Source organism: Natator depressus, chromosome 23, assembly GCF_965152275.1.
Source record: "Natator depressus isolate rNatDep1 chromosome 23, rNatDep2.hap1, whole genome shotgun sequence".
Classification (NCBI taxonomy): Eukaryota; Metazoa; Chordata; order Testudines; family Cheloniidae; genus Natator; species Natator depressus.
In genome coordinates, this window is record NC_134256.1 from 19562495 (window position 1) to 19584155 (window position 21661).

At 69.9% G+C, this 21661-nt stretch overlaps 2 protein-coding genes across 2 annotated transcripts in view; both read right to left on the bottom strand.

The window, feature by feature from the left end:
* Positions 1-1115: 1115 nt before the first annotated feature.
* LENG1 (leukocyte receptor cluster member 1) lies at positions 1116-3809 on the bottom strand. The gene is made up of 4 exons (XM_074937187.1): positions 3616-3809; positions 2684-2866; positions 1880-2133; positions 1116-1488 (listed from the first exon to the last, which is right to left on the bottom strand). The coding sequence occupies exons 1-4, from the start codon at positions 3745-3747 to the stop codon at positions 1269-1271; spliced, it is 789 nt and encodes a 262-aa protein (XP_074793288.1). The 5' UTR covers positions 3748-3809; the 3' UTR covers positions 1116-1268.
* A 1034-nt stretch (positions 3810-4843) lies between these two features.
* LOC141976888 (uncharacterized) overlaps positions 4844-21661 on the bottom strand; it is a 20152-nt gene continuing 3334 nt past the window's right edge. The window contains exons 6-15 of the mRNA XM_074938055.1: positions 19998-20083; positions 15137-15224; positions 11109-11272; positions 9129-9255; positions 8813-8910; positions 8000-8182; positions 7495-7625; positions 6658-6813; positions 6268-6346; positions 4844-5945 (exon numbers count right to left, since the gene is read on the bottom strand). Of these exons, the coding sequence (XP_074794156.1) occupies positions 5895-5945; positions 6268-6346; positions 6658-6813; positions 7495-7625; positions 8000-8182; positions 8813-8910; positions 9129-9255; positions 11109-11272; positions 15137-15224; positions 19998-20083 (1163 nt within the window). The 3' untranslated portion in view covers positions 4844-5894. The remainder of the gene's footprint in view (positions 5946-6267; positions 6347-6657; positions 6814-7494; positions 7626-7999; positions 8183-8812; positions 8911-9128; positions 9256-11108; positions 11273-15136; positions 15225-19997; positions 20084-21661) is intronic.

Sequence of the window (21661 nt, forward strand, 5' to 3'; positions counted from 1 at the left end):
GGAGCTGACGGGTGGTATGTTCCATGGGGGACCTTGCCTGGCTCTGGGGTCAAGCTCCGCCCCTCCCTGCCCTCAGGCCTAGAGCAGGATCTTCCCTGCTGCCTGCTCTGCTTTAGGTTTAAAAGCCCCCCACCCCTCTCCCTGGAGCCCCCCCCCCCCCCACCTGGCACTGGTAACCCCAATGGCTGCTGGGAAAGTCCCTCTGTGGGGTGGGCATGGCCTAGCGATGGGGCTGATGCAACCATCCCCCCTGCTGCAGGCTGGCTGGTGAGGGAGAGACAGACACCCCCACCCCATAAGGAACCCCAGAAGAGACTGGACTGTCCATGCCTCAGTTTCCCCTGTCAGATAATGGCCCTGTGGAAGGCACAGGGAGCTGGCCTTGTGCTGGGAGCTGGGCCCTACCAGCCAGGTGTGAGCCATGAATGATTCCAGTGGGGCCTGGGTGGGGGTTCAGCAGAGGGGCAGGCACACCCTGCAGCAGGTGCTTTTCATCGCCATGGCTAAAGGGCTGGGCCTCCCCAGCAGCCGAGGTACAGCGAGCACTGTGGGAGGGAGCCGTTGAGGTATATAAGAAATCAGAGGCAGAAGTTTAAATTAGAACTCAGGAGTCCTGATATCTTCCCCCCAAAGAGCCAGCTGGCAAACCCAGGAGTCCGCTCCACTCAACTCCACTCTCTGACAAGGGGCTGGGCCTCCCTGCCCCCACTGAACCCACTGGCTCCTGCTCTCCAAGCCAGGGATAAAACCCAGCTGTCCTGACTCCCAGCACGCACCTGCAACTGGAACCCAGGAGTCCGGGACTGGGTTTCCCCTTCTGGGCTTGCTCCTATCCAAGCTTTCCCTGCTCCCCTGAGTGAGTGAGTGAAGACAGATGCCTTTTATTAGCAGATAAGCCCCTGCCTTGTGGGGCATTCAGATAACCCCTGGTACCTGCTGCTGCTAATAACGCCAGGCGCTAAGAGGTGAGTGTCCAGCCTGGGGCCCCAGTGGGGCAGCCAGCACCCTCCTATGAGAGCAAGGAGGGTTCTGGCTCCCCAAGTACGACCCCCATGCCAACCTTCGTGGCCAGGAGGGTGGCAGAGAGGACAGCACTTGGTGTCTCTCTCCCCCCCCCCCCCCCCAAGTCTGCAGAGTGATACCACACGCTGGCTGCCTTGCTGTGATGCCAATGTCCCTGTTCCACATGCCGTGTGACCCCTGGTACAGGAGTCTGTGCCCAGGGCCCGCTGTTTTCAGCCACCAGTTCCAGGGGGCACTGGGAGGGCTCAGTGCTGCTCCCTCTCGTCCCAGCTGCGGGGCCTGCGTGCCAGCTGCGGGTTGAACTGGGAGTTGTAGCGGCGTTTCCTGTCATCCGGCTCCTCCTCTTCCTCCCCACGCTGGGGCTCCCCCAGCCGCCCGGCCAACAGGGCTTCGGTCCTGGCTCGCTCGGCCTGCTCCCGCTGCAGCCGCTCCCGCCGCAGCTGCTCCAGGGAGAGGGGGGCAGAGCTGCAAGGACAAGCAGAAGGGAACCACTGAGTTCCTACAACCCTGCGCCAGGTGGTGTCTAGATGTGTGTTCCATGAGGACTACATCTCCCAGTATGCAATCGTCCCTCCTAGGGGGGTGCTGCATGCTGGGACAAGTAGGCCAGGCTACTGCCCAGGAACAAGTGTGTTGAGTACATGCTGAGATGCATCATTTCAGTAACACACCCACACCCGTGCAGCTGAGAGCAAAGGAAGTAAATTGCAAGCTGATAATTGTAGTCCTTGTGGACTGGGACATTGCATGCTGGGATTTGTGCGTAGGAAACAGGCTGGAGCAGTGGATGCTGGGACGTGTAGTCCCTGACTCCCATCCAGCGCTGCTCTCTAGCCCTGCCCCACATCCAGCTCACCCCACTGCTTTCTTCTCCCCTGCTGGCTTCTCTTTCTCCTTCTTGCGCTTCTTCCCCTCCCCTTTCTTCTTGCGCAGGTGCCTCTCCATCTCCCGCAGCGGGTCCAGTCTGCCCTTCAGCTGCTCCTGCGTGGTCACCGTGGCTGCCTCTTGGCTGCGGTTGGGGGCTTCCTGGTACCACGGCCGGCTAGTCTGGGCCTCGGCCGCACTCTGCCCCAGATAGGTCAGCAGCCCGATAGCTTTCTCCTGCCGTTCCTGGTTGGGGCAAAGCAGGGAGGGGAGCATGCTGAACTGAATCACCTTGAAGAAGTGGGAGCCCCATCTGCTAGGAGAGAGGGTGGGACTGATCATGGCCCCACTGATGTAGAAGAGGGCACTGGGGGAGGTTTTTGCCTTATGGGTACAGGAGCCACGGGGCAGCTCATGAGAGTGGGGAGAGAGCTTGAGAGGGGAACCAGCCTGCAGGGCAGCTGAGCTATAAAAGGTGTCAGAGCACCTGCATGTGTATAGGGGGAACCCCCAATTCTGTACATAGCCTCCTCCTCCAACAGGGGTGTGTGAATCCCCACCCTTGTCCCTTCTATGCCGAGATGCCAGGATCTGAGGCTTGGCTGTACCCCATCTCCTGTAACAGGGGGGGCGGTAGATACCCCACCCCCCTGCACCAGCCCCCTCCCATCAGTGCACCAACATAGGGGCAACCTAACCCCAGCAAGCTGGCGGGGGGGGCTCACCATGCCCAAGGAATGCAGGTGCCCCCCCAAACTCAAATGCGCCACCCCCCCCCCCCCACACACACACACACCTTTTCCCTGCGTTTCTCCTCCTCATACTCCTTGTTCCCAGTCTTGGAACCCTTGCCCTCCTCCAGGTCCCAGAAGAGGTCGACATGGCGCGGCTCCTCGCCACTCAGGGCCAGCGCTGAGCCGCCATCGGGTCCTGGCAGGGCAGACACCCGTGCCTTCTTCCTCAGGAACTCAGTCCGTGCCTGCAGGGGGGATGGGGGCTGGTTGTGGGGCCAGCTCTGACGCAGGTGGCAGGAGCCAGGGCAGCCTGTGGGCTCTGTGCTGGGGGGCACTGGGGTGTGGCGAGGGCAGCATGGCATCAGGCTGAGGCCTAAGAAACTCATTTCATCTGGGGCGAGGGCATGGTGATGTTAACAGTGCAGCAGGTGCCATACCAGCCACCCCACGGGGGCAGGTGGGGTTAGAAAACTACCCGCTTTCGAAATGGTTCAGCCCAGCTCACTTCTCTGCTTCCCTCCCCCCTTTGGAAATGTTCAGCCCGGCACCCTTCTCCCCCACTTTGGAAATGGTTCAGCGCAGCGCCCTTCTCTGATTCCACCCCTTTGGAAATGGTTCAGCCCGGCTCCCTTCTCTCCCCCTTTGGAAATGGTTCAGCCCAACTCTCCTTTCCTCCCTTTGGAAATGGTTCACCCCAGTTCCCTTCTGCTCTGCTTCCCCCCTGTTGTCGGTCAGCCCAACTCCCACTTCTTTTTCTTCCCCTGCCCCATTTGAAACCCAGCGCCCTCCGCCTCCTCCCCCCCATTTAGAAATGGTTCAGCCCAGCGCCCTTTTGCTCTTCCCCCGATTTGGAAATGGTTCGACCCAGATTTCACCCCCAATTTGACAATGGTTCAATCCGTGACCCCGTCACATGGTGTAGGACGCGTTCCCATTGTTACGCATGCGCACTCGCTACACCCGCGTTGCCGTCTGCGCATGCCCGGTAACTCGCCTCCTGTTCGGCCAGCAGGGCCCGGGCCTCCCGCTGTCGCTGTTCTTCCTGCGCCTGCGCCTCGTCCCGCCGCACGCGGGCCACATTGTCCTTGTTCCGCACGTGCCACGACTTCTTGGGCAGGATGTTCATGGTCCCGCCTCAGGTCCGCACTGCGCGGCGCCACTTCCGCTTCCGGATTAACGCCCTGCCGGTGCGCTGATTGGCACGCCCCGGTAACTCCCTGATTGGCGCGTTCCAGACCCACCCCCCGCTCTGAATTCTCATTGGCGGACCCTAGTCCGGCCCTCGCTTTCTGATTGGATTAGTCTGGCCCCACCCTCCGCAGCTCGCTCCTTTCTGATTGGAGAACACTGTGGCCGCCCTCGTGCCCTGATTGGTTTATTGGCGACTCCCCCCCTTCCCCCAGCTTTAACCAATTGGTTCCTATCCAACCTCCCGCCCAAGCCTCCCTCTTCTCTCATTGGTGCATTGTAGTCAGCCCCCCCCCCCGCCCCGCAAAGCACTGATTGGTCCAAGCTGGCCTCACACCCCCACTGCGCCTGTAGTCGATTGGTTGGGACGAGGCCCCACCCCTTCTTCACACCTCCCCCCCACCCCGGGGCTGGCACCGCCCAGAGGGGAGCGGCCCAGTGTCCCATCCCCCATCCCCACCCCGCTGCTGCCGGACCCCCCCACCCCGCCTGAGCTGCATGGCCGACGCCCCGAGCCTGCGGAACTCCCCGCCACAGGACGTGGGGCCGGGCCAGGCTCTGGCCACATGCTGGGAGCCTCCGTCCCTCCCCGGGTCCCGACCCCTCCCCCCACCCGCCAGCTTGGGGCCGCCCCACACCTCCGACTGCGGGCGGGGAAGACTGGCCTGCGTCTGTCCCCAGCCGCCCTGCACCGTGCACCGCCCCGGAGACGGGATACTGGGCTGCATGGACCATTGCGCTGACCCCCCTATGGCCGATCATTTACACCCTGCGCGCACGGAAGTACACGGCCTCCCATGCAGCCCGGGTGGAGGGCACGGAGCAGACGCGGAGATAGTGGAGGGGGCTGTGGGGGCACAAACCCACTGCTGTTTGCCTCCAGCCCTGCACACCAGCTCCAACCACACCCTCCACCGCCCCCTGGATTACTTACACATGGGCCTGGCAGAATTCAATTTTTATTTTATCATTTCAAACCAAAACTAGCGTTTTATTTTTAAGCTTTTTTTTTTGCTTTTTTTTTTTTTTTCAGATTTAAAATTTTCCCAATTGCGCAGAAAATCACAGGAGAGTCAAAGAACGGGGGAGTCAGCCAATGATTTATCGACAGCAGGTGTTAGAGACTCAAAAAGTCACAGCCGTTAAAATTAAATTTAAAAGCCATTAAATTGTCAACATCGCGTCTCAAAATACACTCAGGAAATCAAACGCTGTTAAGTTTCCGAGCAGGGTTTCCTTGACTTGGCCGAGCAGTAAATGGCGATTATTGTCGATGGCAATTGCTCTTTGCGGGTGTGTGTGTGTGTGTGGTGAAATCAGAGCCTGGGCAGGGAGGGAGGGAGGGAGAGACGCGGGTCTCCACCCAAGAGGGTGGCAGCTGGGGACCGGTGGATAGGGAATACAAATGCAGCTGCCCTGGAGTGCAACAATGGAATTCTGCTGCCAGCCAGCAACAAGAGATTCACTCAGGTTCACCCGCTATCTACTCCGTTCGGAGGGCGGGGGGGCTAGCCTGGGGCAGGATGGAGAGCGTGAGAAGTGGGGCCTGAAGGCCAGCAGCCTGGCCCATTTCGGACACAAGCAATTCTACCTCCTCCTCCTGCAAAGCCCCCTGGGATGTCCATCACACGCAGGGTTCTGCTTCACTTCCTGTCCAAAACTGAACAGCGTCACTGGGCGGCGGTAAAGAGCGGCTGCCAGGCGAGGGGTCCCTGTATAACCAAACCCCACCCCCCACCCCAGAGAGGTCGTGTCTCCGTGCCAGGCGAGGGGTCCCCATATACCCAGCCCCAACACCCCACTCCAGAGGGGCCACGTCTCAGCACCAGGTGAGAGGTCTCTGTATAAACAGCCCCCGCGCCCCATCCCAGAGGGGCCACGTCTCAGCGCCGGGCGAGTGATTCTTACACACAGTCCATGAACGAGCTCCAGGTTCTTTGGAGGTTATTGTAGTTTTCTTCCAGCAGGGGGCGGTTTGGCACACAGGCGAATCGCTGACGCTGGCAGGGGAGGGACGGGTCCGACAAGGCAGGGCCAAGAGTCATCCTCAAATCAACTGGACGGGAGTTGTGTGCGGCGCTCTCCTTAGCTGAGCTCTGTGATCTGAGTCACTAAGAAGACCTTATCCTGCCCCTCCTGTGGGAAAAGGAAGGGTTGAAAAGAGGTGGGAACCCTGGAGGGTAAGTACAGCCATCTGGGCCCAGCCCAGGGGCCCATCTACCCCGGTATCCCGGCTCTGCCTCCACCCACCTCCCACCTACTTCAGAGGAGGGAGACACGGCAGCCCCTAGTGGCCAAAGCGGGGAGTACGCCGTTCCTCATTTCTCCTGTCAGTAACCCACCCCGCCAGGCCCAGGATCGTCTTGTGGCAGGGAGTCCCACCGGCTAACGGCGATCCCAGATGGGAGCCGGCTCCCCCCAGTGGCAAAAAGCCCCATGGCTCCGGGACATCACTCACCAGGCGCAGCTGCCCTTTGAGTTCCTTCACCAGGCAGCTGTAGGAGTGATCCAGGGCCATCAGGTAGAACATGAGGATGCTGCGGTTGAGGGATGGGAAGAGAAAAGCCGGGAGGGGGTTAGACAGTGAGTGAGAGATGGGATCGGGGCAGCCCGGAAATTGTGTGCGTGCGTGTCTGTCCGTCCCTGCTGCCCCCTGCTGGCGGGGACAAGCTCTGCTCTGCGTCCGTCCGTCCGTCCATCCTCCCCTCTCGCCCCCACATGGAGGGGATGGGCCCCTGCTCTCTGTGTGTCTCCATGTCCCTGCTGCCTGGCATCAGACCCCCCCCTCCATGTGTCCTATCCCCTCTAGCGCCCCCCAGCCCAGGGGGATTCCCCGGAGGCCCCTCACCACAGCAGCAGGAATAGCGGCACAGCGAAGGCCAGCGAGCCCACAAACTGCAGGAACTCCCTGGCCACGAGGGGCAGGGTGTCGATGGCCGCCCAGAGGGTGCTCCACATGGTCGGCTCACCCCGGAACGGGCCACAGGCCTGGGAGGGCTGGAGGCTGTGGGGGGGAGAGAGAGTGAGTTGGGGGGCAGGGAACCAAGTCGAAGGCAGGGAAGCAGACACAGCGCCCCAGGCGGGGGACGGGGAGGGAGGAGGATAAGGGGGTTTGTCATGGCTGGGGGGGAGGGGAAGGTCAGGGGATCCTGGAGGGCTGGGTGAGGTGGGGCGGCAGACCCCAAGGAGCTAGAGGTGTGGGCGAGGAGGCAAGGGGAGGTGGGAGAGGGGGACAGGGGACCCCAGGGGAACTGAGTGAGAGGGGTGGGGCACCCTGGGGAATGGACGAGGGGTGGGGGATACCAGGGGCCTGGGTGAAGGGGGCAGGAGACCCTGGGGGGCTGGGGGAAGGGAACCCCAGGAGCTGGGAGGCTGGGTGAGGGGGCCAGGGGAACCCAGGGGGCTGGGTGAGGGAACCCGGGAGGTGATGGGCTGGGTGAGGGGGGCAGGGGACCTGGGGGACCAGGGGAAGGGGGAAGGGAACCCCAGGAGCCAGGGGCTGGGCAAGGGGAGGCTGGGGGCCAGGCCGGGGTGGAATCCAGAGGGCTGGGCGAGGGGAGCTGAGGCTGGCTGAGGGGAGCAGGGGACCCCAGGGGGCTGGGGGAGGGCCCCTGGGGGGCTGGGGAAGGGGGGCAGGGGACCCTGGGGGAGGGGGGCCAGGCGGGGGGGATCCAGGGGAACTCACACAAAGACGCTGTACAGCAGGGGCACCCAGGCGATGGCCAGGCCCAGCAGCAGAACCAGCAGGAAGAAGAAGCTGGAGCTGGAGGGGCGGAAGGTGCGGTCGGCCGGGCGGCAGTTCGAGAACAGGGTGAGCTGGGGGGTGACGAGACAGACGTGGACCCGGGGCGCTGAGCCACCAGACAGCCCCCCTCCCCCTCCCGGGAGAGGACCCAGGCGTCCAAGCTCCCAATCCCTCCACCCCTCCGCACTCACCACTTGCCCCCCTCCCGGGAGAGGACCCAGGCGTCCGAGCTCCCAGTCCCTCCCCCGCCAACTAGGCTCCCTCAGGAGAGAACCCAGGCGTCCGAGCTCCCAGTCCCGCCCCCACCCGCTCTCACCACTAGCCCCCCAACCCCACCGCTGGGAGAGGACCCAGGTGTCCGAGCTCCCAGTCCCGCCCCCCCCCGCTCTCACCACTAGGCCCCCTCCCCGAGGCGGGGAGAGGACCCAGGCCTCCGGGCTCTCACCTTCTTGAGGTAGAAAAGCAGGACGAACTTGGCGGCGTGGAGCAGGGGCAGCAGGGGGGAGAAGGCGGTGCCGACCCAGCACACGGTCTGGCCGTACACGAGGTCCAGCACGTTGGGGGGCACCAGGAACTCCTGCTGCCCCAACAGCCGGGCCAGGGGGCGGGGCCGTGGGTCACCAGCAGCCTGGGGGAGCAGGAGGGGGTGAGGGGCGGGGGAGACTGCTCCGAGCCCAGCCCCCCCCCCAGCACTAGCCCTGCCCCCAACCCTAGTCGTTGTCCCCCAGCTCCCCAGTCCCCTCCGGCCTGAGTCCCAAACCCCAGAGCCAACCCACTCGCCCCAGGACCCCCCTTATATGGCCACTGATTCCCATCCACCCCTAGAACAGATCCCACCCCCACCCCCCACCAGTGTGGATCCCACCTCCCCGCCAGCCCACTGACCCCACACTCCCACCCCCCCCACTGCAGATCCCACCTCCCCCCAGCCCACTGACCCCCCCATCCCACCCCCAGTGCGGATCCCACCTCCCCCCAGCCCACTGACCCCCCCCAGCCCCACCCCCAGTGCGGATCCCACCTCCCCCCAGCCCACTGACCCCCCCCAGCCCAGTGCAGATCCCACCTCCCCCCCAGCCCACTGACCCCCCACTCCCACCCCAGTGCAGATCCCACCTCCCCCCAGCCCACTGACCCCCCCAGCCCCACCCCCAGTGCGGATCCCACCTCCCCCCAGCCCACTGACCCCCCCAGCCCCACCCCCAGTGCGGATCCCACCTCCCCCCAGCCCACTGACCCCCCCCAGCCCATCTCTCACTTCCGGGGGAACTCCACCAGCAGCAGCACCAGCAGCACCACGAGCAGGTCGAACACCAGCAGCTTGTACATCTCCTGCCCCACGCTCGTCTCCCAGCACTGGGGAGGGGGGGACGTGTCAGCGCCCCACACGGCCACAGGACCCAGGCGTCCGGGCTCCCGGCTCCCCCGCCGCGCTCCACCCGCCAGACCCCACTGCCCTCCCCGAGCCGGGAGAGAACCCAGGCGTCCGGGCTCCGGCTCCCCCGCCGCGCTCCACCCGCCAGACCCCACTGCCCTCCCCGAGCCAGGAGAGAACCCAGGTGTCCTGCGCTGACCGGGTGCTGCTGGTGATTGTAGCGGCAGATCCTGCAGGAATCGGCGGCGGGGTCCCCGTGGCAGGTGATCTGGGTCCAGAGGGAGAAGAGGAGAACGAGGAGGCTGGAGAGACGCAGGAACACGGTCCTGCCACACAGAGAGAGGGGGGCTGGTTAGAAGGGGACCCCTCGCCCGGCTCTGCCCACGGGGGTGGGGGCTGGTACACGGGGACCCCTCGCCCAGCTCTGCCCACGGGGGTGGGGGCTGGTACACGGGGACCCCTCGCCCGGCGCTGCCCACGGGGGGCGGGGGCTGGTACACGGGAACCCCTCACCCGGCTCTGCCCACGGGGGTGGGGGCTGGTACACGGGGACCCCTCGCCTGCCGCTGCCCATGGGGGGCGGGGGGCTGGTACACGGGGACCCTCGCCCGGCTCTGCCCACGGGGGTGGGGGCTGGTACACGGGGACCCCTCGCCCGGCGCTGCCCCTGGGGGTGGGGCGGGGGCTGGTACACGGGGACCCCTCGCCCGGCGCTGCCCACGGGGGTGAGGCGGGGGCTGGTACACGGGGACCCCTCGCCCGGCGCTGCCCATGGGGGGCGGGGGCTGGTACACGGGGACCCCTCGCCCGGCGCTGCCCCTGGGGGTGGGGCGGGGGCTGGTACACGGGGACCCCTCGCCCGGCACTGCCCATGGGGGGCGGGGGCTGGTACACGGGGACCCCTCGCCCGGCGCTGCCCCTGGGGGTGGGGCGGGGGCTGGTACACGGGGACCCCTCGCCCGGCGCTGCCCACGGGGGTGAGGCGGGGGCTGGTACACGGGGACCCCCTCGCCCGGCGCTGCCCCTGGGGGTGGGGCGGGGGCTGGTACACGGGGACCCCTCGCCCGGCGCTGCCCCTGGGGGTGGGGCGGGGGCTGGTACACGGGGACCCCTCGCCCAGCGCTGCCCACGGGGGTGAGGCGGGGGCTGGTACACGGGGACCCCTCGCCCGGCACTGCCCATGGGGGGCGGGGGCTGGTACACGGGGACCCCTCGCCCGGCGCTGCCCCTGGGGGTGGGGCGGGGGCTGGTACACGGGGACCCCTCGCCCGGCGCTGCCCACGGGGGTGAGGCGGGGGCTGGTACACGGGGACCCCTCGCCCGGCGCTGCCCATGGGGGGCGGGGGCTGGTACACGGGGACCCCTCGCCCGGCGCTGCCCCTTGGGGTGGGGCGGGGGCTGGTACACGGGGACCCCTCGCCCGGCGCTGCCCCTGGGGGTGAGGCGGGGGCTGGTACACGGGGACCCCTCGCCCGGCGCTGCCCCTGGGGGTGAGGCGGGGGCTGGTACACGGGGACCCCTCGCCCGGCGCTGCCCCTGGGGGTGAGGCGGGGGCTGGTACACGGGGACCCCTCGCCCGGCGCTGCCCATGGGGGGCGGGGGCTGGTACACGGGGACCCCTCGCCCGGCGCTGCCCCTGGGGGTGGGGCGGGGGCTGGTACACGGGGACCCCTCGCCCGGCGCTGCCCCTGGGGGTGGGGCGGGGGCTGGTACACGGGGACCCCTCGCCCAGCGCTGCCCACGGGGGTAAGGCGGGGGCTGGTACACGGGGACCCCTCGCCCGGCACTGCCCATGGGGGGCGGGGGCTGGTACACGGGGACCCCTCGCCCGGCGCTGCCCCTGAGGGTGGGGCGGGGGCTGGTACACGGGGACCCCTCGCCCGGCGCTGCCCACGGGGGTGAGGCGGGGGCTGGTACACGGGGACCCCTCGCCCGGCGCTGCCCATGGGGGGCGGGGGCTGGTACACGGGGACCCCTCGCCCGGCGCTGCCCCTTGGGGTGGGGCGGGGGCTGGTACACGGGGACCCTCGCCCGGCGCTGCCCCTGGGGGTGAGGCGGGGGCTGGTACACGGGGACCCCTCGCCCGGCGCTGCCCATGGGGGGCGGGGGCTGGTACACGGGGACCCCTCGCCCGGCGCTGCCCCTGGGGTAGGGCACAGCCCTGGCTGCCCCCCGGTACCTGAGCAGGGTGAGCCGGATCTCCAGGCTGAGCGGGTATCTCTCCAGGCGCACCAGCAGCCCGAAGGCCAGCGGCACCAGCTGGTTGGCGGCCGTGATCACTATGGAGGGCAGATAGGCCACCAGCAGCCCCAAGACCAGTCCCTGCTGCCCCGGGCTGGTGTCCTGCTGCGGGGGGGGGGGGTGGGGGGAGAGAGGTCACCAGGGGTCAGAGCAGAATCCCCTCCCCCCAAGTCCCTTGTGGGGAGCCGAGCAGCTGAAGGGCTGGCAGCTGGGATAGCGCCACTGCCCCCCATGGAAGGGACACGGGCGACCGCAGGAGCGAGGTGCACGGGGGCCGCGGGTCGGGAGCGAGGGGCGCGGGGGCCACAGATTGGGAGCGAGGGGTGTGGGGGCTGCGAATCGGGAGCGAGGGGCGCTGGCCGCACGGGGGCCCCGGGTCAGGAATGAGGGGCACGGGGGCCGCAGATCGGGAGCGAGGGGCGTGGGGGCTGCGGGTCAGGAGCGAGGGGCACGGGGGCTGCGGGCTGGAAGCGAGGGGCGCGGGGGCTGCAGGTCGGGAGTGAGGGGTGGGGGGCTGTGGGTCAGGAGCGAGGGGTGCAGGCTGAGCGGGGGCTGCAGGTCGGGAGCGAGGGGCGCGGGGGCCGCGGGTCAGGAGCGAGGGGCACGGGGGCTGCGGGCTGGAAGCGAGGGGCGCGGGGGCTGCAGGTCGGGAGTGAGGGGTGGGGGGCTGTGGGTCAGGAGCAAGGGGCGCTGGCCACACGGGGGCTGCGGGCTGGAAGCGAGGGGCGCGGGGGCCGCAGGTCGGGAGCGAGGGGTGCGGGGGCTGTGGGTCAGGAGCGAGGGGCGCTGGCCACACGGGGGCTGCGGGCTGGAAGCGAGGGGCGTGGGGGCCGCAGGTCGGGAGTGAGGGGTGGGGGGGCCGCGGGTCGGGAGCGAGGGGCACGGGGGCCGCGGGTCGGGAGCGAGGGGCACGGGGGCCGCGGGTCAGGAACGAGGGGGCCGCGGATCGGCAATGAGGGGCGCGGGGGCCCCGGGTCAGGAGCGAGGGGCGTGGGAGCCCCGGGTCGGGAGTGAGGGGCGCGGGGGCTGTGGGTCGGGAGCGAGGGGCGCGGGCCCCCGGGTCGGGAGCGAAGGGCGCGGGGGGCTGTGGGTCGGGATCGAGGGGCGCGGGCCGCGCGGGGGCCACGGGTTGGGAGCGAGGGGTGCGGGGGGCTGTGGGTCGGGAGCGAGGGGCGCGGGGGCCGCGGGTCGGGAGCGAGGGGCGCGGGGACGGCGGGTTGGGGGCGCGGGGGCCGCGGGCCGGGGGCACAGGGGCCACGAGTTGGGAGTGAGGGGCGCGGGGGCCCGGGGCCCCGGGTCGGGAGCGAGGGGCACAGGGGTCGCGGGTCGGGAACGAGGGGCACGGGGGCCGCAGGTCGGGAACGAGGGGCACGGGGGCCGCAGGTCGGGAGTGAGGGGCGTGGGGGCTGCGGGTCGGGAGCGAGGGGCACGGGGGCCGCGGGTCGGGAGCGAGGGGCGCGGGGGCCACAGATGGGAGCGAGGGGTGTGGGGGCTGCGAATCGGGAGCGAGGGGAGCGGGCCACACGGGGTCTGCGGGTCGGGAGCGAGGGGCGCTGGCCGCACGGGGGCCCCGGGTCGGGAATGAGGGGCACGGGGGCCGCAGATCGGGAGCGAGGGGCGTGGGGGCTGCGGGTCAGGAGCGAGGGGCGCTGGCTACACGGGGGCTGCGGGCTGGAAGCGAGGGGCGCGGGGGCCGCAGGTCGGGAGTGAGGGGTGGGGGGGCCGCGGGTCGGGAGCGAGGGGCGCTGGCCGCATGGGGGCTGCGAGTCGGGAGCGAGGGACGCGGGGGCCGCAGGTCGGGAGCGAGGAGCGCGAGGGCCGCGGGTCAGGAGTGAGGGACGCTGGCCACACGGGGGCTGTGTGTTGGAAGCGAGGGGCGCAGGCCGCGCAGGGGCTGCGAGTCGGGAGCGAGGGGCGCGGGGCCGCAGGTCGGGAGTGAAGGGTGGGGGGGCCCCGGCTCGGGAGCGAGGGGCACGGGGGCCGCGGGTCGGGAACGAGGGGCACGGGGGCTGCAGGTCGGGAGTGAGGGGCGCTGGCCACACGGGGGGTGCGAGTCAGGAGCGAGGGGCGCGGGGGCCGCGGGTCGGGGGTGCAGGGGCCGCGGGTCGGGAGCGAGGGCCGCGGGGGCTGTGGGTCAGGAGCGAGGGGCACGGGGGCCGCAGGTCGGGAGTGAGGGGTGGGGGGCCGCGGGTCGGGAGCGAGGGGCGCTGGCCGCATGGGGGCTGCGAGTCGGGAGCGAGGGACGCGGGGGCCGCAGGTCGGGAGCGAGGAGCGCGAGGGCCGCGGGTCAGGAGTGAGGGACGCTGGCCACACGGGGGCTGTGTGTTGGAAGCGAGGGGCGCAGGCCGCGCAGGGGCTGCGAGTCGGGAGCGAGGGGCGCGGGGGCCGCAGGTCGGGAGTGAAGGGTGGGGGGGCCCCGGCTCGGGAGCGAGGGGCACGGGGGCCGCGGGTCGGGAACGAGGGGCACGGGGGCTGCAGGTCGGGAGTGAGGGGCGCTGGCCACACGGGGGGTGCGAGTCAGGAGCGAGGGGCGCGGGGGCCGCGGGTCGGGGGTGCAGGGGCCGCGGGTCGGGAGCGAGGGCCGCGGGGGCTGTGGGTCAGGAGCGAGGGGCACGGGGGCCGCAGGTCGGGAGTGAGGGGTGGGGGGGCCGCGGGTCGGGAGCGAGGGGCGCTGGCCGCATGGGGGCTGCGAGTCGGGAGCGAGGGACGCGGGGGCCGCAGGTCGGGAGCGAGGAGCGCGAGGGCCGCGGGTCAGGAGTGAGGGACGCTGGCCACACGGGGGCTGTGTGTTGGAAGCGAGGGGCGCAGGCCGCGCAGGGGCTGCGAGTCGGGAGCGAGGGGCGCGGGGGCCGCAGGTCGGGAGTGAAGGGTGGGGGGGCCCCGGCTCGGGAGCGAGGGGCACGGGGGCCGCGGGTCGGGAACGAGGGGCACGGGGGCTGCAGGTCGGGAGTGAGGGGCGCTGGCCACACGGGGGGTGCGAGTCAGGAGCGAGGGGCGCGGGGGCCGCGGGTCGGGGGTGCAGGGGCCGCGGGTCGGGAGCGAGGGCCGCGGGGGCTGTGGGTCAGGAGCGAGGGGCACGGGGGCCGCAGGTCGGGGGCGCGGGGGCCGCGGGCCGGGGGTGCAGGGGCCGCGGGTCGGGAGCGAGGGGCGCGGGGGCCCCGGGTTGGGAGCGAGGGGCGCAAGGGCCGCGGGTCAGGAGCGAGGGAGCGGGCTGCGCGGGGGCCCCGGCTCGGGAGCGAGGGGCGCGGGGGGCTGCGGGTCAGGAGCGAGGGGTGCGGGCCGCGCGGGGACCGCAGGTCGGGAGCGAGGGGCGCGGGGACGGCGGGTTGGGGGCACGGGGGCCGCGGGCCGGGGGCGCAGGGGCCGCGGGTCGGGAGCGAGGGGCGCGGGGGCCCCGGGTTGGGAGCGAGGGGCGCGGGCTGAGTGGGGGCCCCGGGTCGGGAGCCAGGGGCCGGGTACCTGGGCCCGCTGCGAGTACTCGGTGGCCCGGTAGACGCCGTAGAAAGCCGCCCCCAGCAGCCCCAGCACCAGCAGGTTGACGGCCCCGCGCAGGCTGAAGAGGGCGAGTCGCTGGCCCGGGCTGCGCTGGGCCATGAGCCGCCGCAGGGTCTGTTCCTCCAGGTCCATCTGGGAGAGACGCGCGTCAGGGCAGCCCCCCACCCCAGCCAGGCCCCTCTCCACCCCACCCCCCCCAGCCGAGCCTTTCACTCCACACACCGGCCCCCCTTCCTGCCCTAGCCCCCCCCTTCTCCCGCAATCCACCCATCCGCCCCTATCCAGTCCCCCAGCCCCCCACCCCATCTCCCTCCCCACCAGCCCCCCACCTCAGCCCCTAATCACACCCTCCAGCCCCGCACCCCAGAGCCCCCTGTCCATTCCCAGCCTGCCTGTACCTCAGTGTCCCCCCACACTCGCCCCCGATCCGGCTGCCCCGCACCCCAGCCCTGCGCCCCCTGCTGGCCTCACCCGCAGCTCGTAGCGGAGGCTGTTGTGTTTCATGGCTGCCGCGGTGCCTGGCGCCAGGCAGAAATCCCAGCCGGCGAAGACCTTGTGGCTGTAGGTGCTGAGCTCCCCGTTCTCACCGACCAGGCTGCGCTTCAGGAGGTGGACGGCCCTGGGGGAGAGCGCAGGGTGACGGCCCCCCAGAGGTGGCAAAGTGCAGCCAGCTCTGGGGTGGGGTGCAGGGGCTGGTTACACAGGGACCCCTCGCCCGGCGCTGGGACGCGGCTCCTCTGGGGCGGAGCGGAGGCTAGTTACCCGGGAACCCCTCGCCCAGCACTGGGACGCGGCCCCTTTGGGGCGGGGCGGGGCGGAGCCTGGTTACCCGGGGACCCCTCGCCCGGCGCTGGGGACGCGGCCCCTCTGGGGCGGGGCGGGGGCCGGGTATACGGGGACCCTCGCCCGGCGCTGGGACGCGGCCCCTCTGGGGCGGGGCGGGGGCCGGGTATACGGGACCCTCGCCCGGCGCTGGGACGCGGCCCCTCTGGGGCGGGGCGGGGGCCGGGTATACGGGGACCCTCGCCCGGCGCTGGGACGCGGCCCCTCTGGGGCGGGGCGGGGGCCGGGTATACGGGGACCCTCGCCCGGCGCTGGGACGCGGCCCCTCTGGGGCGGGGCGGGGGCCGGGTATACGGGGACCCTCGCCCGGCGCTGGGACGCGGCCCCTCTGGGGCGGGGCGGGGGCCGGGTATACGGGGACCCTCGCCCGGCGCTGGGACGCGGCCCCTCTGGGGCGGGGCGGGGGCCGGGTATACGGGGACCCTCGCCCGGCGCTGGGACGCGGCCCCTCTGGGGCGGGGCGGGGGCCGGGTATACGGGGACCCTCGCCCGGCGCTGGGACGCGGCCCCTCTGGGGCGGGGCGGGGGCCGGGTATACGGGGACCCTCGCCCGGCGCTGGGACGCGGCCCCTCTGGGGCGGGGCGGGGGCCGGGTATACGGGGACCCTCGCCCGGCGCTGGGACGCGGCCCCTCTGGGGCGGGGCGGGGGCCGGGTATACGGGGACCCTCGCCCGGCGCTGGGACGCGGCCCCTCTGGGGCGGGGGCGGGGGGCCGGGTATACGGGGACCCTCGCCCGGCGCTGGGACGCGGCCCCTCTGGGGCGGGGCGGGGGCCGGGTATACGGGGACCCTCGCCCGGCGCTGGGACGCGGCCCCTCTGGGGCGGGGCGGGGGCCGGGTATACGGGGACCCTCGCCCGGCGCTGGGACGCGGCCCCTCTGGGGCGGGGCGGGGGCCGGGTATACGGGGACCCTCGCCCGGCGCTGGGACGCGGCCCCTCTGGGGCGGGGCGGGGGCCGGGTATACGGGGACCCTCGCCCGGCGCTGGGACGCGGCCCCTCTGGGGCGGGGCGGGGGCCGGGTATACGGGGACCCTCGCCCGGCGCTGGGACGCGGCCCCTCTGGGGGCGGGGCGGGGGCCGGGTATACGGGGACCCTCGCCCGGCGCTGGGACGCGGCCCCTCTGGGGCGGGGCGGGGGCCGGGTATACGGGGACCCTCGCCCGGCGCTGGGACGCGGCCCCTCTGGGGCGGGGCGGGGGCCGGGTATACGGGGACCCTCGCCCGGCGCTGGGACGCGGCCCCTCTGGGGCGGGGCGGGGGCCGGGTATACGGGGACCCTCGCCCGGCGCTGGGACGCGGCCCCTCTGGGGCGGGGCGGGGGCCGGGTATACGGGGACCCTCGCCCGGCGCTGGGACGCGGCCCCTCTGGGGCGGGGCGGGGGCCGGGTATACGGGGACCCTCGCCCGGCGCTGGGACGCGGCCCCTCTGGGGCGGGGGCGGGGGCCGGGTATACGGGGACCCTCGCCCGGCGCTGGGACGCGGCCCCTCTGGGGCGGGGCGGGGGCCGGGTATACGGGGACCCTCGCCCGGCGCTGGGACGCGGCCCCTCTGGGGCGGGGCGGAGGCCGGGTATACGGGGACCCTCGCCCGGCGCTGGGACGCGGCCCCTCTGGGGCGGGGCGGAGGCCGGGTATACGGGGACCCTCGCCCGGCGCTGGGACGCGGCCCCTCTGGGGCGGGGCGGGGGCCGGGTATACGGGGACCCTCGCCCGGCGCTGGGACGCGGCCCCTCTGGGGCGGGGCGGAGGCCGGGTATACGGGGACCCTCGCCCGGCGCTGGGACGCGGCCCCTCTGGGGCGGGGCGGGGGCCGGGTATACGGGGACCCTCGCCCGGCGCTGGGACGCGGCCCCTCTGGGGCGGGGCGGGGGCCGGGTATACGGGGACCCTCGCCCGGCGCTGGGACGCGGCCCCTCTGGGGCGGGGCGGGGGCCGGGTATACGGGGACCCTCGCCCGGCGCTGGGACGCGGCCCCTCTGGGGCGGGGCGGGGGCCGGGTATACGGGGACCCTCGCCCGGCGCTGGGACGCGGCCCCCTCTGGGGCGGGGCGGAGGCCGGGTATACGGGGACCCTCGCCCGGCGCTGGGACGCGGCCCCTCTGGGGCGGGGCGGGGGCCGGGTATACGGGGACCCCTCGCCCGGCGCTGGGACGCGGCCCCTCTGGGGCGGGGCGGAGGCCGGGTATACGGGGACCCTCGCCCGGCGCTGGGACGCGGCCCCTCTGGGGCGGGGCGGGGGCCGGGTATACGGGGACCCTCGCCCGGCGCTGGGACGCGGCCCCTCTGGGGCGGGGCGGAGGCCGGGTATACGGGGACCCTCGCCCGGCGCTGGGACGCGGCCCCTCTGGGGCGGGGCGGGGGCCGGGTATACGGGGACCCTCGCCCGGCGCTGGGACGCGGCCCCTCTGGGGCGGGGCGGGGGCCGGGTATACGGGGACCCTCGCCCGGCGCTGGGACGCGGCCCCTCTGGGGCGGGGCGGGGGCCGGGTATACGGGGACCCTCGCCCGGCGCTGGGACGCGGCCCCTCTGGGGCGGGGCGGAGGCCGGGTATACGGGGACCCTCGCCCGGCGCTGGGACGCGGCCCCTCTGGGGCGGGGCGGAGGCCGGGTATACGGGGACCCTCGCCCGGCGCTGGGACGCGGCCCCTCTGGGCGGGGCGGGGGCCGGGTATACGGGGACCCTCGCCCGGCGCTGGGACGCGGCCCTCTGGGGCGGGGCGGGAGGCCGGGTATACGGGGACCCTCGCCCGGCGCTGGGACGCGGCCCCTCTGGGGCGGGGCGGGGGCCGGGTTATACGGGGACCCTCGCCCGGCGCTGGGACGCGGCCCCTCTGGGGCGGGGCGGGGGCCGGGTATACGGGGACCCTCGCCCGGCGCTGGGACGCGGCCCCTCTGGGGCGGGGCGGGGGCCGGGTATACGGGGACCCTCGCCCGGCGCTGGGACGCGGCCCCTCTGGGGCGGGCGGGGGCTGGCCCCCCGCGGGGGTACGTGGGAAGTGACTCACCGGTGGACGATCCAGAGGAGGCAGACGGAGAAGTAGCCCAACACGCTCAGCAGATAGGCCAGGGGATGTTATAGGAGAAGCCCACGAAATCCACGGCCGAGTTTTGGTAATAACCATAGAACAGGTGCGTGAGCCTCCATGAACCCCTGAAAGAGACACAGCCTCAGCGGCGGGGGGGGGGTCTCCTCCGGGGGGCGCCGGCTCCCATCCGGCCCCAGGGCTGGGGACTGGGAATGTGACAAACTGATCTGGGGGAATTGGGGCCAGCTTCGATTTGTAGGGACACGTGAAGGGGGCTGGAGTGGAGCTGAGGGGGCTGGGGAGGAGCTGATGGCATGGGGGGCGGAGGGTGGAGCTCAGGTGCGGGGGGCTGGGGGCGAAGCTGAAGACACAGGGGGCTGGGGGCGGAGCTGGGGGTCCTGAGGGGAGGAACTGAGGCATGGGGGGCTGGGGGCAGAGCTGGTGGGGCTAGGGGTGGAGCTGAGGGCACAGGGGTGCTGGGGGTGGAGCTGTGGGGACTGGGGGCAGAGCTGAGCTGCAGGGGCAGAGCAGGGGGCTGGGGCGGAGCTGAGGGGCCTGGGGAGAAGAACTGAGGCATGGGGGGCTGGGGGCAGAGCTGGTGGGGCTAGGGGTGGAGCTGAGGGCACAGGGGTGCTGGGGGTGGAGCTGTGGGGACTGGGGCAGAGCTGAGCTGCAGGGGCAGAGCAGGGGGGCTGGGGCGGAGCTGAGGGTCTGGGGAGAAGAACTGAGGCATGGGGGGCTGGGGGCAGAGCTGGTGGGGCTAGGGGTGGAGCTGAGGGCACAGGGGTGCTGGGGGTGGAGCTGTGGGGGCTGGGGGCGGAGCTGAGGTGCAGGGGCAGAGCAGGGGGGCTGAGGGCGGAGCTGAGGCATGGGGGCTGGGGACGGAGCTGGGGAGGAGCTGATGGCGTGGGAGGTGGGGGGCAGAGCTAGGGGACTGGGGGGTGGAGCTGAGGTGCGGGGGCTGGGGGCAGAGCTGAGGGCATGGGGGCTGGGGGTGGAGCTGAGGCATGGAGGGCAGGGGGCAGAGCTGGGGGACTGAGGGGTGGAGCTGAGGTGCAGGGGGCTGGGGGCAGAGCTGGGGGGGCTGGGAAGGAGCTGGGGGCAGGAGGCAGAGCTGGGGGTGGAGGCTGAGGTGCGGGGGCTGGGGCAGAGCTGGTGGGGCTGGGGGCAGAGCTGAGGCGTGGGGGGCAGAGCTGGGGGACTGAGGGTGGAGCTGAGGTGTGGGGGCTGGGGGCAGAGCTGGTGGGGCTGGGGGCAGAGCTGAGGGTGTGGGGGGCTGGGGCAGAGCTGAGGCGTGGGGGGCAGGGGGCAGAGCTGGGGGACTGGGGGGTGGAGCTGAGGTGCGGGGGGCTGGGGCGGAGCTGTGGGTGCAAGGGGCTGGGGGGAGGAACTGAGGCATGGGGGGCTGGGGGCGGAGCTGAGGCGCGTGGGGCTTGTGGGCCACGGGCCGGGCTCTCACCGTCCCGGAGAGCAGGTCCATGAGGTAGGTGAAGTAGCTGACCAGGCCCCGCTCAATGGGGTTGTACTGCAGGCATCTGATGTTCACTGCGAGTGGGGGGAGAAAAGGGGTGAGACCCTGTGACGTTATTGACATAATCTGGGACTGTACAGAACATTGTTGCAACCCAGGTCCTGTAGTGGCACCAAATCTTGTGTAAAGGGAGTCAAATAAGGTGTCTAAGACAAGGTTGGGGTTTACTGGTTATGATTATGAGGTCTATGTGTGTATCATTTTTTGTAGTTAAAGTGATGAATATTGGCTCTACACTGTCTAAAGAACAGGAGGACTTGTGGCACCTTAGAGACTAACACATTTATTTGAGCTTAAGCTTTCGTGGGCTAAAACCCACTTCATCAGATGCATAGAATGGAACATACAGTCAGAAGCTATATATACATACAGAGAGCATGAAAAGGTGGAAGTACCCAGACCAACTGAAGGAGGCTAAATAATTAAGAGGAGCTATTATCAGCAGGGGAAAATAAACTTTTGAAGTGATAATCAAGATGGCCCATTTCGGACAGTTGACCCAAAGGTGTGAGGATACTTAACATGAGGGAAAGATTCAATATGTGTAATGACAGAGACTGGGAATGGCTTAACATGGGGGAAAGATTCAATTAGTGTCATGACTGAGCCATTCCCAGTCTCTGTCATTACACATATTGAATCTTTCCCCCATGTTAAGTATCCTCACACTGTCGGGTCAACTGTCAGAAATGGGCCATCTTGATTATCACTTCAAAAGTTTATTTTCCCCTGCTGATAATCGCTCCTCTTAATTATTTAGCCTCTTTCAGTTGGTCTGGGTACTTCCACCTTTTCATGCTCTCTGTATGTATATATAGCTTCTGACTGTATGTTCCATTCTATGCATCTGATGAAGTGGGTTTTAGCCCACGAAAGCTTAAGCTCAAATAAATGTGTTAGTCTCTAAGGTGCCACAAGTCCTCCTGTTCTTTTTGCGGATACAGACTAACAGGGCTGCTGCTCTGAAATCTATACTGTCTGTATTTCACACTTATGTTGTGCTTCTGGGTGACGCCACAGACAAGTTGGTGTCAGCTCTGCCTAGCCTGCTGGATGGCCCATTAAGGACCATCAGCGACACAAGTGACCCATTGAGAGAAGGCAGACGCCTTGGGACTCAGCAAGGTAGGCCGGGACTTGCCCATGTGACTCCAAACTCCATTTTGCTGTAATTTTCCACAGTAAGAACAAAGAGGGGTTCTTACACCTGGAAAAGACTATAAAGGGCTGATGTCTCCATCTTGTCTTCAGTCCTGCTTCACACCTCTGGCGGGACTTTGCTACACTGAAGCTTTGAACCAAGGGACCGATGACCCATCCCAGCTGGGGATGTTCTCCAGAGACTTGCTTTGAACCTGCAGTTTCTGCCATCACTGCGACAAGCCTGAATCAAGAACTTTGCCATCACTGGATGTCATTGACTCCATTTAAACTACTTCTCGCTCTCATCTCTATCTTTCTCCTTTTATGATTAAACCTTTAGATTTTAGATTCTGAAGGGGTTGGCAACAGCGTGATTTGTGGGTAAGATCTGCTTTGTGTATTCACCGGGCTCTGGGGCTTGGGTCCTTTGCGATCGAGAGAACCTCTTT